The sequence below is a fragment of the Glycine soja genome, chromosome 10 (genome assembly GCF_004193775.1).
Source record: "Glycine soja cultivar W05 chromosome 10, ASM419377v2, whole genome shotgun sequence".
NCBI lineage: Eukaryota > Viridiplantae > Streptophyta > Magnoliopsida > Fabales > Fabaceae > Glycine > Glycine soja.
In genome coordinates this window covers 1,905,787-1,922,601 of record NC_041011.1, presented here as the reverse complement: position 1 = coordinate 1,922,601, position 16,815 = coordinate 1,905,787, and the positions used below count along the sequence as shown (strand labels likewise).

General features: G+C 29.7%; 2 protein-coding genes across 2 annotated transcripts; one reads left to right on the top strand and one right to left on the bottom strand.

Annotated features, from left to right (window-relative positions):
- Positions 1-1,891: 1,891 nt before the first annotated feature.
- Positions 1,892-2,664, bottom strand: LOC114370595 (glutaredoxin-C11-like). The gene has a single exon (XM_028327994.1). It carries the CDS (start codon positions 2,510-2,512, stop codon positions 2,204-2,206), a length of 309 nt encoding a protein of 102 aa, XP_028183795.1. The 5' UTR covers positions 2,513-2,664; the 3' UTR covers positions 1,892-2,203.
- Positions 2,665-12,927: 10,263 nt separating this feature from the next.
- LOC114370712 (monothiol glutaredoxin-S6-like) lies at positions 12,928-14,727 on the top strand. The gene is made up of 2 exons (XM_028328105.1): positions 12,928-13,461; positions 14,186-14,727. Exon 1 carries the CDS (start codon positions 13,146-13,148, stop codon positions 13,452-13,454), a length of 309 nt encoding a protein of 102 aa, XP_028183906.1. The 5' UTR covers positions 12,928-13,145; the 3' UTR covers positions 13,455-13,461; positions 14,186-14,727.
- The last annotated feature ends 2,088 nt before the right edge of the window (positions 14,728-16,815 follow it).

The following is a 16,815-nucleotide window of genomic DNA, read 5'->3' as shown; positions in this document are numbered from 1 at the left end:
ATTGAACCATTAAACTTTGCTTAAATAAGTATCTTTACTAATTCAATGATCGGTCCACTTTTTTTTAAAAAAAAAATGTTTTAAAGGCATACAATAATTATAATTATTGTGATTATCATGGTCGTTAGTCAACTAATGTAATGATTACAGTGAAGGAGGACCAATTGACCCTTGGGGGACCTTGGCCATAATAATATTTTAAAAATATATATTCTTTTATATAAAATATTTTATGATTTTTTTATAGTTTTTATTGAAAGATAATTAATTAATGGTTTTTTCCTCACTTTTTTGATAAATATTTTTATAAAATTCTTCTAGAAATAATTATATTCTCCCACTTTTTAGACAAAATATTTTAGTATCATTAAATTTTTTAAGTGTCTTTTTCTTTTATAATCTATTATTGCAATTTTAAAGACTATAAATAATTATATTTATATTTGCAATCAAATAACTTTATTAGTCCTCCTTTTATATTGATTTGATTTATTAACTTTTGCGCTAATGAAATAAACTCATTGATATATGAAATTGACATCTCAAATTTGAAATAGAATAACAAATATTCCCTCATTTTATCATTGTTCTTATTATATTTTCTGTTTTTCTTGTTGTATCCATATAACATAACATTCTTCTTCCCTTTTTTGACATTTGAAAGTACTATTTTTCATTTTTAGCTACTATAGTCGTAAAAGAAAATCTAATGAGTAACATAAATCATTCTGACTTGGTATATTTTTATAACACAACTAATAGATTTTTTTTAAATTATACAGTTAATTTGTATAAGGTCTTAATAAGAAATTTACGAAGATTCTTAGTGAAACGTGAAACTTATTACTTGATAGTTGTTTTTTTTTATTTTTAAAATAAACATTGATATGAAAACATTACAATACATGCATTTTCACATCTCAATTATATTCGCACCCCAAAGTTAATTGATCCTGTACTACATACCGAAGTATTTATTTCAAAAATCAAAGCCGCACAAAAAAAGATATTGGGGGACAAGAACCCAACCCAATGCTTGATAGTTGTAATCTTAGGTTTTTAAAAAATATATTTAGTTGATTGCCTATATATATACATTTTCTAAATATATTCTTACATCATTTCAAAACGCATAATCATAAATATTTTATATAAAATTCAGTGTTACAAATCGTGTCATTGTCATTATCTCCCATGAGTATCATTATCACATATTTACATTTTTTTTATTACCAATGTAGTCACTATCACCAATAATTTGTTACCAATGTCTCCGGTACCATTTTCATTGCTACAAGTCCACCAACATTGTCTCTATCGCCTCTCCTTCTCTTGCCCCTCAATCCCAGCTTCTCTCCTTCCGCCAAACAAGATTGAATTAATAAATAATAAGTTAATTTTGATTTAAGATTTAATTAAAGAATGAAAGTAACAACTTTTAAACTAAAAGTTATAAAGCGGGAAATTAGCTTTATTTTTTTAAAAAATAAAGTAAAACTTAAAACTGAAAATGATGCTAACAGGAGCTGGTTTAGGTTGCAATTATATTCAGTGGCCAAAAGGCAAATTAAACTATGCGGCAAAAATTATAAAATGCCCCAAAACATGTTGATATTAACTATAGTGGCCCAAAAAGGTATCAGGTTCAGAGTATATGTAATAAAAGCCGAACAACCTACTAAATCGAAAGTGGTGTTTTGACAATCAGACTTTAAAATTATCCCGTTACATTAAGTAAAGTATTGTCCCTTAAGTGGTTGAGATTTTGATCAGAACTTAATTATCCTGTGGGAAGTGGAAGAAGATTGTATATGGATTGATCGATGGCATATAATTGAGTGTAACTGAAACATTTTTTCTTCTTCTTCTTCCAATCTCTTGCAACAATATAGATAAAGGCAAGAAAGTTCAAAGTTGCATTAAGTAAAGTAGGAGCATCAGTTAATTTCCTCCCACATGATCAAGTTTCATAACATGGTAGGCATTAGCTATATATATAGTAAGCCAGCCAGCCTTATATAAAATACATACATACCAAAAAAGCAAGACTACATTTTTTTTTTATACAGACTTCCTCTTTGATACATCACAAGCTAAAGAGGACACTCAAGAAAAAGAAGGGGTGTCCCTTGACTTAAAACATTGTATATATATAAGAGCTCCTTCATGTAAATATATATCTTAAGGAGCATATAATTGAGTACTAGAACCATATGGCTTTTGCAGCCATGAGCATTTGTTTGAGAGAGCCATCAACATGGAGGGATATGACATCCTTTGAAGAGCCTACAAATTTTCCACCAATGAACACTGCTGGCACTGAAGGGTTGCACCCCATGCTCCTCAAAGCCCACTCCATTTCCCTCCCATATGCATCCTTGTCTAGCTCATGCACTGCTGGGCTTGCTCCAAGCTCATAGAACAGTTGCGTGATGCTGTGGCACATGTAACATGAACTCTTGGTGAATATAACTGCTGCCTTCTTTGATGCCAACTCTCTTACCCTATCCATTTTTGCTTCTAATTTTAAGAGAAAGGGTTATTGAAAAGAAAATATGAGCTTGCAAATGAGAACTTGTATGTACTAGCTCTAAAAGGCTTTGTTAATTGTTTTTCTTCCCTGGTGGACTTTGAGATTTGATCTCCTCTTATTTATATGGCTCAAGGATAGTGGAGTTGTGCATTAGAACTAAAGTAATTATATTTATCGGAAAGGAAAAGGAACAAAGTAATTCTTTCGGATATTTGTTTGGATAAGAGAGAAATGCTCGCTGATCATTTGATCGATGGTGACTCTGACATGGAACACAAGTTGCATTTAGAATCACACTGTTCATGCAAGTGATAATTCAAATCACTTGGGGTTCTCGTACGATCGAACAATCAGTAGTGAAGGAATAAGAACAATGTGTGTGTGTATATATATATATATATATATATATATATATAAATAATTTAATTTATTAGAGTGATGAAAAACTCTTTCGGCCCTGGTTCGCAGCATCAACTAATTGTTAATTATTTATGCAAACTTCTCTGAGGCAGATGGCACAAAACAATGTTGCGTTGTCAACACAATCAGCCGAAAGAATGGAATCCTATATCCAATTAGAATTAGTAGTATTATAATATTAATGCTAACAAGTCAAAGGCCACCAAAGAGTTACAAGTGTCATATGCATGCATACATCATCGGCATGGCAAATCTTACCCTGCCCATGTTTTTCTTTTCTAAAGGGAATTAAAGATAATAACAAATAAAGGGCAATGCATGAGAAATGGAAAAAAGAGAGAAAAATAATTAAGGAAAATGATTGCGCTAGTAATTTAGATAGATATTTTACCGATTCCTTTGTCTATTGAGGTGATATAAATTAATGGTTTAATTTGATCCTCCCTTAATTACCCACAAGTATATGTTATAGTAACATGTAATATTAATTTTGGTTGTGAATGATATATATGGGTTGTGATCGAGGGTAGGTGATGTGGAGATAAGTGTTTATCCAATTAGTTTCCACTTTGGTCCCCGCATCAGATTCATGGAATAGGAAAACACTAGCAAGGGTCCGACAATCCTATGTGCATATGGCCCTTTGGGTATGGAAGGGATCGCTGACTCCATTCGAACACCATTGACACAGTGGTGACATGTCATGAAAATTAAAATGCTACTGTGTGATTTCATGAATGATCTCAACTACCCAGGGTATAAATTCTTTGGATGGCTGTTCCAAGCAATTGCAAAATCACGTTTACTTTGCGACAACCCTTGTTCATAAAGAATAATACTCCATTCAACTATAAATGCAAATATCTAATCATTGATTAATGACGTTAGTTAAATTTATTTAATTTTCTTGATTTCATATAAGAATGATATTTTCTAAACTACCCTTAATCATATTTATCCGAGATTTATTTGGTTCCTTTAAAGTGAGAGAAATAATGTACGTATTTTGCGACAATCCTTTTTTCATACTCTCTCTATTCTAAAATATCTGTATTTAAAGTTTTTCACACATATTAAGAACAATATTAAATAAATTAGTTATTGAAATAGTAGTACATTAAATATCTTCACTTTTCATTAATACATGGTTGGAAAATTGATAAGAGCAATATCTAAAAATTATTAAATTTATGTAATTTATTTAGAGTAAATTTGAAATAATTTTTTTAATATTTCATTGAACACTAAAAATACCAATCAATACAAAGTTTATTTTATTGTTAAATATCATTCCTTTTGGAAGGAAGTAAGTTAAGAATATAAAAGAGAAGAAAATACTCAGGTGTAAATTTTTATAAGGTGTAAATTTTAATTTTGATTCAAAATTCACATCGAAAACACGTAGATTATTAGTATAAGTTTTGTCTTAAAAAAATATTACCGACATAATTTCTAACTCATTTTTTTCAACACATGATTTTTTTTAAAACGCTTCAGTATAAAATAAAAAGTATTATAAATGATAATAAAAATGGAAGAGAAAATATAAGGCGAATTTAATTAAATTGAAAAAAAATTGCTTACAAAATTATAAATATGAATAAGATTCATTAAATAAGGATTAAGACGTCATCTTCGTGAGCCATGACAAATTTCAAGTAATAATAAAGTGTATTGAAAAAATATGTCTGAAAGTGTTATATTAAGATTCCTTAAGAATATAATTACGATACTTTTAACAATGTATAATGACCCTTTGTTAAAGAATAAAATATAAAATATGTAATAGAAATACAATATTTAATGAATTAAAAAAAGTTGTTCTTTATTAGAAATCAAATTTTATTATTCATTATTTAAAATTTAAATTTTAAATTTTAAATTCATTGATATATTAAAGACACTCATTAACACTTGTTATTTATGAAAAAAGGAATAAAATAAATATCAACATGCATGAATGTACAGTAAGAATTTGGTGGAAGGTATAACTTAAGAATATGGTAAAGATGAAATGGATCCACCTCCATATGTTTGGTTAGGTCAAGATGAGAATTAGAGATCATTCTTACAACGTAAGGATAAACATTCTACGAAGTTACGGAATCTGAATTCTATTTCACTAAAATAAAGGTATTAGAGAGCTAGCTTAATTCATTATGCTAGTTTTTCAGTTCCAGGGTTATTTTTGAGTCATTGTTTTCCTCAGTGGGAAAAAATTATGCTAGAAGACATATAGCTCAAATTAAATTTTTCATTACCGTAACATTACACTAAAATTAATTAAGGCTTTGTCACTTATAAATTCATAAATTGATATTTTGTTTGTATCACTTGTAACATATACTAAACATAAAAGAATGGGGCCATTATTTATATTTTTGTCACTCCAAACAAAGCTTAAGAATGAACATTTTAAATCCATTATATTTTCTATTTTCAATTTTATTCCTTTAAAATAATTTTATCCAATCATACATAAGGTAAGAGTAGACTCATTGTTGTAATTTTCACAAGATTTTTAGCATGGGTCATAGTTCCATTGGTTATTCGTACGATGGCCCAGGGCTAGCTAGCTCATGATTAGAATAAGCCTTAAAATTAATTAAAAATATATATAATTGTATAATTTTTTGTTATAAATATACAGATTCAAATTTTTGTTTCATTTCTCTTTTTATCTAAATTAAAATGTGATAAGTAATTAGAAAATCTCTCTCTCTCTCGGTTATTTGTTTCTTTTTTTAAGATATTTTTTATATTCATAAATCTATGTTAAATAAATTTTCAACTAATTATGACATATCAATATATATAATGTATATGATAATAGGCTTTAAATGTTTGTTTTTTTAAACAAGATAAGATAAGAAACATAAAAAAAACTCAAATCATAAAGAAAATAATATTAAAAGTTGATATATTTATAAAGAATAAAAAATATATATAAGTTTTACATTGAAATGATGAGAAAATAATAATTATATACTTTTTAGGTATTATCTTGAGTAGTAAAACCTAAAAGAGATAAGACAAGAAGAGAGAGAAAACATACATGTAATAGAAAATATACATAATGTGAAAGAAATATAAAAATAGAAGGAAAAAAACAATAGAGGAGTTATAATAAATAAAATTGTATACGATCATTATTTAAAAATAATATATACATATATTGAGTGTATATGCTTTTTCTTTTAGGGAGTATCCTTATTTATAGATATTTGTGTGTGTACTTTTTTATGGGAAGACAAAATGATAAACAATAATATAAATTGAATATCAACTTTTGCTTCTAAAAAAATGAGTGAAAAATACATCTTTTTATAGTTTGTTAAAATTATATTATTCACTTAATGCAACAAATATATCATTTTAATAATAAAATTATTTTTTATTTTTTATGCAATATGTACAAATTTTTTAATACTTATATATAAGGAACCTTATCAATCATTTTGTCTCAGACTCATAAAATATCAAGGATGGTCTGAATTTCTTAGTATAAATTTATTGATTAATGACGGCTTTATTATGGTTTTTTTTACTAAATAATGTAATTTAGCTTCAAATTTTTTTTCCTACGGTAGCTCCAAAGTTGTTAATTAATTACTAGAGCAAGTCTAAAAAAATTATTACAACACATATATATCCTATCGGACTTAATTACCCATTTAACAATTTTTTTAATTAGGATGTTTCTTTTTACATCCCATAAAAATCAAACATTAATATTTTTTCTTTTAGAAGTACAGAATGTGGATTGAGGATTGAGCTTACCAAAATAGAAAGGGAGTATTGTTTGATTTTTAGAAAGTGCAGGAAGCTTTATATATATATAAACTGATTTATTATTGGTAAAAAATATAAACTGATTTATTACGAATAAGCTGGAATTGAATGAGGCACATTCTGTACTTGTCAGTGTGTGTAATACGACCAGTATAACGTAATATGAAACCAATAATAATGAAAACAAATGGGCCAATCAAAACCGTGAAGAGATTGATGACATATGCAGATTCACCAATCACCATTGTCATAATTACTAGCCTAAAAGTCGATCTTCACGTGAAGACTAAGTACTCATATCCGCTAACAGAATCCATCGACATGGATTTGCACATTGTATGATTGCGATCAATTCAAATGTGTATACCTTAAAACGTAAGCTATTATATACTTTACCTTATAATGCTTTTTAATAAGCGGCTTTGAAAAAGACTATTATCAGTATCATACTTAAAACAAATACTGACAAAAAGGTTCAAAATAATATCAGTATGGATATAACAAATAGTTTAATGGGCTATTATGATTTTATGAAAACAATGATTATTTATAATTAATAGTAACATATCATGGACATTTAAAGAAAGATAAATATAATAATAGTAACACAAAGCAACAACACCCCATTCTTATTGAGTGTAACTTTCCAAGATCCAGCCATAGTGACAGGTACCAGACCAACACAATGTCAGAGTTCTCCGCAAATACCATGCAACAAGAAGATGGAGAAGGTAAGCTTGAGCTGCAAATGTTGCCTCACCATCTGTCAAATGTCACCTGTACAACTCTGGCACGTGCCCAAGTGAAATGCACATGTGCCTTATCTGTAACCACACATGGCTTCTTTAACGTCATCACGAGAAAGAGCATGTACGTGTAGGGCTTCCCAGTTAACAATGGAAGATGTAGGAGGCATGACATATAATCCAGTGTGTGATGGAGGGAGAGGGGTTGGGAAAGAAATGAGGGGTGGGGGTAGGGGGAAGGATGGAAGTAGGGTAGTAATTTCATATGAGGAGAGGGTGCCAAGAGCAACTGTGGCGGTGCTAATAGTAACTCCCTGGATTGTATTACAAATGTGCTGGAATAAGGCCCATCCTGCACAACTCTGTGGGTAATTGCTTGGGGCACCTAGCATTTGTTGGACACCCAACAACATAGTGAAAAAGTTGTGCATTATTAATAGAACACTTAAACCAACTTAGTTAATAGACACATTATGTCATAGACAAATAATGTCTTTATATATAACACTAAAATTTCTAATTTATATTTAATGTACATGTAAATTTACATGATAAATTTTGTGATAATTATTTTTTATCTAATAATTAATTTGTTTACATAAATAAATTATAAATAAAAATCATAGGTTTAATAAATATTTACATATGTAAAAAAAATATCAAATTTATTTAATTATCAATTGCTATAAAAAATATCTCAATACATCATTCAATTAAATATCATGTTTATTTAATTTTTAATCATTATAATAAACATCTAAATACACCATTTAGTTAAATATCAAATTTTTTAATTATCAAATTTTGTAAATAAATTAAATGAATAAAAAATTTCTGAAAAAACAATTTTTAAATTTTTTTACTATCATGATAGTATATAAACTGGATGGTTAAGGCCCTACTTTTGTGGGGTTCTAGAAAATTTTGTAAACAATTTTTAAAAAATTAATAATTAAGAGTTGATATTAAATTAAGGATATTTTTTATAAAAATGTATTCCTTTATTTTCAAACAATATATATTTTAAAATTTTAGGTGTTTTTCAATTGTAATTTACCACATTAGTAGTTGTTTATTAGATTTAATGGGCATTGCTTTTTTTTTTTAATAAAAAAAACTAAATTTTAATAATTGATTTTGCATTGTAAAGTATAAGATTACTAAATTTTAAACAGATTTGAAAAATATATTTTATATATTGAAAAGCTCATAATATAATGTTTGTGTCTATTATATATAGAGATACTATTTGTTTATAACATAATGTATTTATTAGTTCAATTGTTTTGAGTGTTCTATTAATAAATCGTAAATTATATTTTTGAAAAAAAAATCATATGGGTCACTTAAGGATTGAGAATCCGTAGGCCCAATACGAATTGAGAATCTGTATGGACCCATGGATTGACAATCCGTAAAAAAAAAACTCATACGGAATATTGATCTGTATGAGTTAAAAAAAAAACTCATACGGCTTATCGATTCGTGAAAAAGTAAAGAATATTTTGGCTCTTTTATTGTGTTGATGGGTGTTCCAACAAAAATGCGAGATGTCCTGGAAATTCCCCTCGGTGTGTTTTGTAAAACAACTAGTATATAACAGTATGTGATCAATAGTGATAGCAATGAAGGCCCAATTGATAAACATGTGCAGATTCAACAGTGCTATGCTAGCCTACAGTTTTCGCAGGAAGATTTAAGTACTCAGATTCCGCTAACAGAATCATTGACATTGAATTGCACATCATATGACGTGTAATTGTGTATATCTTCATAATCTTATATTTTGAGCCACATAGAACTCCATATTAAGCATATGTTAAATGTATATGACTTTATACTACAAATAGTCAGGGGAATATAAGTTTTAAAGTTGAACTTCAGCATAATCTAAATCGTATGCCAGACTGACAGATAATGTCTAGCAACCAGCAAATAGGTTTAATCTATAATCCTTTTTCTTGGAGTATAATTGTGAAGTAAAGTCTCACATTTTATAGGAATGAAAAAATTAAATACTATATAATTGAAGAAAAGATCAATAAATCTGAATCTTGAGGTTTTAATTTAAAGTGTAATATTAAATTCACTTATATGGTTATTCATGACTTATTGGTATAAATCTCCTCTCGGTTGCACAACACTTGACATCCTCATCCTCCACTTTCCAGTTTTTCCAATATTTTCTCGTTCTTTTTCCATTTTTCGCTTTTACCATATATTCCTCTTATCAAACCATTAAGGATTTAAAAGGACGTGACATTATGAACGAGAGTTCAGTGAGGATTCCAATAAAAATGTTAGCTTTAAGTTGTGGGGTTGCTAGTTTACGAATAAAAAATAAAAAAAATCCATAATTATGGAAACAATGGTTCATAAACTGAATAACATAACTGTTCACAAGTTTGAACGAACTATTTTGTAGTCCCACATATGCCAAATAGTTCTATTCTTCCAGGTTCCATTGACTTTAATTAGAATGCATTTTAACAAGTTGTCAAGCATTAGTCTCCTGTTTTAGTTCAAACTTCAACACTACAAGTCAGAATTTTATTATGTTCGATCAGTTTTAAATCAATGCTGTTAATGCAGGTCAGTCATTTCTTGTTTTTGGGTAATAACGGAGGTGCAGGTATTCTAGCTATCTTCATCCAAGGAAGTGATCTTAGACCATATGCTTTTACTTTATAATTCAAAATTGTTATTATCATCAACTATATATATCACATGGTGTTGAAAATATCAGTTGGGTTGTTCTTCCGTAATCTGTAACATGAATGCAATATAGTCACCAAAGAGGACTAATGCTTAGAGTACGTACAACAAATCATACGAAGGTGATAATAAGTGGCATAATTAGATAGATCCACAAACAACAAAGAAATAAAGAAAAAAAATTAAAATGTGCCCCATATGCTGGCCATGCACGACCATGAATCTTAGTCTTGAAGAAAATGGTGGATACATTTGATTTTTTTTATTTTTTATATACTGACAAATATTAATTTTGTTAATAGAAGAAATCGAAACTGTGACTTTTCTCTTGTTTTCTTTTTCCTTAATCATACATTAGATTTACCTTGCAAATAGGCAATTTGTTATAAATTCTTGTATATAAAAGAAAAACGGGTAGCAGATTGAATTGGCCGGGGTATCTATATGGATCTGATTACGAAACAAGAACAGTTAAATGTCAATTGAATAAAGATTTTGAAGCCTAACTATCTAGTTATACATACCATAGTTCACATTCAAATATTTGTATAGTTCTCTGATTAAAATAAAGTCATGGGAGTCCATCTATTAGCTTAGACAGCTTAAACTTCACTCTTTTTTTTTTTCTTCTTCTAATATATAATAATATGCGACCAATATTAATGCTAGCAAATGATGGCCCGATGAAACTATGTAGAGGTGAGTTGAGCAATAGCTGAGAGATAACTTAAACATATTCATCACTGAGGCTAAAAGTTTCACGTCCATATTGAGTAATCAGATTCCCCTAATCAATTCAAGCGCGTAAACAGGCTTATGAGTTTTTGTTGAATTTCAAGACTTAATTCAATCGAATTTGATTAGTTTAATTTGATTCAATTTTTATAATTTTTTATTCGAAATCCAACACAATCCAACCCATTTATGAACTTTGGTTCAATTCAAGTCATGGGATTACCCATTTAAATTTGATATTTTTCTTAGAACTACTATTTTATATCATGATTCATTCAAATATCTAATATAATTAATACAATATTATCAAATGTTTGAAAGTAGTAATATTAAATCATTTAATATCATCAATATAATATTCTATAATAAACTAATGCCAATTAAAACAAAAAATTCTTCAACGAGATTTACTATAACAATCTAAATTATAACTATTTCCTACAAATTAATTTTTTGTAATAAATTTTGGTGTAACCATATTTGTTATATCGAGATTTGCTGAAACAAATGAATAAAATATAATCAATTAATATTATAAACATGGTAGAAAAAATAAATATATAAAAAAAGATGAAATAAATAACAATATACGTGGAAGTAATACCTTAAGAAGTTCTAACATTATTAGTCCCAACACACTTTCAAGTAATATTTAAAATCAAATCAAACAACTTTAAAATTTTTGATTAGTTTTGATCAATTCGATTAAGTTTTAATCGGATCTATAACTTTAAACTCATGATTCAATCCGTATATGAACGATTTGATCGGTTTGATTTGGTTTTGATTCAAATACATAAATAATATAACACAAACTGTTCGGATCGATTTGGATCAATTTAGATTAGCAGGTGACCCGTATTTGTGAACACCCCTAAATCAGCCATAAATCTTAAAATTTTTATCCAAATAAAACTCTATATTTTACACATGCATGTTTAAACTTGAAACATATCCACAAATAAAGGGAAAATAATTAGTACTCCTTGGCATCTAAAAAAATGTTAAAATTGAGGTTAAGATAATATAAATAGCAACAATCAGACGGTGGCAGATAGATGCCTAGCAACCTTAATCTGTGGTCCAATCCTCTGTATGCCGAAAACCGTCTGCTGCTTCTGTGGTCCTTGACGCGTTATTCCACCACTTTTTTTCTGCATATTTTCACTGCTTTTCTATTTTTGTCTCTTCCCTAACTGATTTTACCATATATTCCCCCTTATCAAATCATCATAGATCTAAAGGAACGTGAAACTATGGTTGAGATGAATGAGTATTCCAATAGCAATGTTTAGCTTTGAGTTGAGGGAATAGATATTTTATAAATAAATAAAAAATCCATAATTATGAAAACACTAGCTACATAAATAAACGAAACAACAAATATTTACAAGTTAGAACGAACAATTTTGCAGTCCCAATTTGTTCTAGCCTTAGTCGACCTTAAAAATGCATTTTAATTTTTGACAATATACCTATTTAATTTCTTTTTCATTCAATCAAGCAGAATTTCAGTTCAAACTTTAACCCATCAAGTCATAGTCTTTCTTTAATTTAATGTTGTTAATGCAAGCTGGTCATTTTATGTTCGGGGTTATATATAACAGAAGTGCATGTCTTCAATCTTACGTACGAGGAAGTGATCTAATCATGTGCTATTGTTTTTTGGTTCAACTTTGTCTGTTCACCAAACGCGTACAAGACTTAAACTATCCAGTATGTGATGAGTTTGAAAACATTTAGATCAGTTAGATTGTTCTGTACTTTGAAATTATTGTAACTGCCGAAGAGGACTAATGTTAGAGCATTACAAACTATATCATTGTGATGAGATGTGGAATACATAGACGGATATGGACAAAAATAAAATATGCCTCATGCACGACCATGAATCTTATTCGTGAAGAAAGTGTTGGATTCATTAGATTTACCTCAACAAATAGGCAACTTGGTACAACACATACAATGCAGTACAGAAGCACAAATATAGGGAATCAAGTTAAATTTTCCTCTACGATCTTATTCTGTTTCTATTATGACATCTAGGGCGACAATACAATCCTCACCACTATGAAACAACTTATATATAGCCCTTTAATGGAGCTCAGTTTCCACATAGCCAAGTTTAAAAACTCTTCACATATAAGCTGCATTACTTAGCAGTTAGCACTATTTTGCTTTAGCTATAAGTGTTCTAGCTAATCATGGACCTAATCACTAGTATGGTAGCTGAAAGGCCTGTGGTGATCTTCAGCAAGAGCACATGTTGCTTGAGCCACTCCATGACCACACTGATACGTAGCTTTGGTGCAAACCCTACTATTTATGAGCTTGATGAAATGACAAATGGGCAACCGATTGAAAGTGCGCTGCTTCAAATGGGGTGCCAGCCAAGTGTACCAGCTGTTTTTATAGGACAAAAATTCATTGGTGGATCTAAAAGGGTCATGAGTCTGCACCTTAGAAATGAGTTGGTGCCACTGCTCATAAATGCCAGGGCTATATGGATTTGATGCAAAGGTAATTTCTACTATAACTACCAATTAAACAAGAGAACAGTGAAATGTCAACTGAATAAGGATTTTGAACTCTGGCTATCTGGTTATACATGCCTTAGTTCACATTCAATTCGGAGATGTCTTTAGTTCTCTGATTAAAATAAAGTCACGGTGGTCCATCTTAAACTTTATTTACTCCGTATTTTTCTTCTAGTGCAGAAGCATGTCATGTGATTTCAGCCCTTATATATATGACTACCTTTTTTAAAAGAATATATAAAATGAACATTTGGCATGTATTACTTTGATTGTCTTTTTTTTTCTTTTAATGTTCATCTCTTCCATTTTACCAAAAACAGGAAAGTCCATAATATATGTAATATTGAGCTCCTCAATAAAATGTTATTTGAATAAACTTCATCATAGCTGACAGGTATGTTACAAATCAAAATTAGGCCTATAAATTATTTCTGATAAAATCATTTAACCATGAGCAATATGCATTTTTCGACTATGACAAAAACGTACTTTATGCATGCTATGATATTTGAAATTGAGATTTTCTAATATACTATAACAGTAAAAAAAAGAAGCATTAAAATATGGAACATGGATCTCTTGCATGCCAATCAGGTTCATGCTTACGTGTATTCTTGTGCAACAATAATTAGCATGCGTGAACCTAGCGGCAAATGTATATATTATCTTCATCTTTCACTTTTCCTTTTTGAATGATGATGTCGCAGGTGTTCTGATTAAATAAGGATGCATGATACACAAAACCTGTACATAAACGTAGGGGAGTTCTTCAATACAGTGTTGTTAAAATCAGAATGTACTAATGACTTAGAAAGGATATGGGCAGAACATATCATAACATATAAAACTCTCATATATATATATATTAGAGGTTAAACTTTTGTGTTCACCAAACGCCCAATGTTAAACTTTTTGGTTGGATTGATTTTTTTTCTTTTCCCTTGAGGGCTGGGGCCTTCTTTTAATTTACAAAAGTGATAGGAATTTAGTCCTCACCGCTCCATATTATGACAAATTAGGATTTCCACTAGGTTGCATAAGACACGTGTACGTTCTCCTAACATTTTGAACGTCGTCTGGAATAATTATTTCCTTTCAGTGAAGAACACAAATTGAATGGATGCTTGTATAGTATGACAAAAGGTTAAAGTGAATTAACGGGTATATCATTTCAATCCCAACAGAGAAGCCATTCTTTGTAGCTTCTAGAAAAAAAATCAAGTATAAAACGGAAGTCTCTCTTAGTAAACACGAAAGCAAATGGTCAATAAAAGTTGTTAAATTTTCTAATCCAAGTCTTCTTCAATTGTTCATATTCCATGTAAACAAAATAGTTGGCTAAGAATTTCATCATGTGAAAACAAGGAGGAAAAAACACAGAAGGGTACTGCTAAATTCCCCTGCACTTATTTTAACAATATTTTGTATTTTGTCGATAAAAAAATCCAATATTTTTATTTTATTTTATTGAAAAGCTGTTTTAACAATATGTTAACTTAACACGTTTTCAATGATTTAGACTTATCCATATAGTTTTCACAAATGCAGTGTGCAATTTAATTATCGTACGTATTAATATTCCGTGAGAAATTGGCAATTGCAAATATTAGATAGATCGAGCTATAAACTATACAAAGGCACATTGCACATAGCCACGATCATGGGTTTTATACAATGAGGCAGCAATCAAAGAGGGAATATTGGGAATCCACTAATGACAAAACGTACCTTTAGAACATTTACATGCACAAGTATCCAGTGTCATCTCCCAGACTAATTAAACCAACTGAAGCTAATATAAATGGACCTTCTCTAGAGCTCAAGTTCAAAAGAGCAAAACAAAAATTCTTCAAGCCGCTAGCTTTTACCTTAGTTAAGAGTTAACCAACACTTACTCCTTCTAAATACTCAGATTTTGCAGCAATGAACTGCTGACAAAGCCAGTGGTGATCTTCAGCAAGAGCACTTGTTGCATTTTTTTATTGATAAATGTTAATTTGTTAATTTTATTATGAATGTCAATTGAGAGACTTTGAACCTCTAATCTCTTCATTCTTTCTTTCGCCCTTTATCATTTTTCAAACCACTGAGTTAACCTTATAACATCAGCACTTGTTGCATTAGTCATTCTGTGAAGGCTCAGATGCATGCAGTTTTGTTGCCAACCCTACAACCGTTATCGAGGTTGACAAAATAGCAAATAGACAGGACACTGATTCAGCTGTACCAGCAGTGTTCATTGGAACAACAACTAATTAATAGGTGGTGCTGATGAACTCATAAGCCTCAACGTCCAAAACAGATTCACCACTGACACTCTAGGTTAGTTTTGTAGTAGAAAAATATAATAAACAAAGAAGAAGAGAGACAATACAATGTGGAGGAAATATAATGATTTTTTCTAAATCAAATTGTTCTCAGCAACAATATAATATATAGCAAAACAGAAATTAATCACTTATTAATTTTAGGAAAACTGAAAATTAAAAGTGACTTGCTCCTAAAGTATAAGAATCACTTATTAACTAAATTACTCCATAACTGAAACAAATAAAAATAAAATATGTAGTTACAAAAGTAATTTAAAGAAATTTAAACACTCTTCCTTGCTTTAGGAACTGTAAACTCCAATTCTTTGCCTGAAGAGTTCAAATTTGTTGATAGGTAGTGACTTTGTAAATATGTCAGCCAGTTGATCTTCAGATTTTTAGTAAATTAAGTTCACTTCTCCACTTTGCTTCATCTCTCTCAAAAAATAGAGCTTGTCGAAATGTTTAGTCTTCTCATGACACACTGGATTGTTTGTAATAGCAATGACTACCTGGTTGTCAACAAAAATTTTAGTTTTGTTTTTGTGTATCATAGACATCTCCTTCTCCATTGCAAATTTTCATTTTGAATCTTGTAGTGCTTCCTCACAGCTAGTAGGTTCATAAATTGCTACATTACATTTTTGATAGATGTCGGACAACAGCCTTTTTCCTCTAATTGGAAGGTCATCTTCTAATTCATTCTGCATAAGCTCTGTTGTTTGCTCTCCGGGATGATTGTCTCCACTATTGAGGAAAAACCCAACTATTTGTGAATTGTTCCAATCCCATTTCTAACCTTCATTGAAGTGCACATCTCTAGTGGCTGTCATCTATTTAGTTTGAGGATGACAGACTTTGTAGGCTTTTGAAACTGAACTGTAGCCCACAAAGATGCCCGAAATTGCTTTCTTGTCAAGTTTGTCACACTTAACCTATGGAACATGAGCAAAACAAACACAACCAAACACTTTAAGAAAGGTTAGTGAAGGCTTAAACTCATACCAAGCCTCAAATGAAGTTTTATC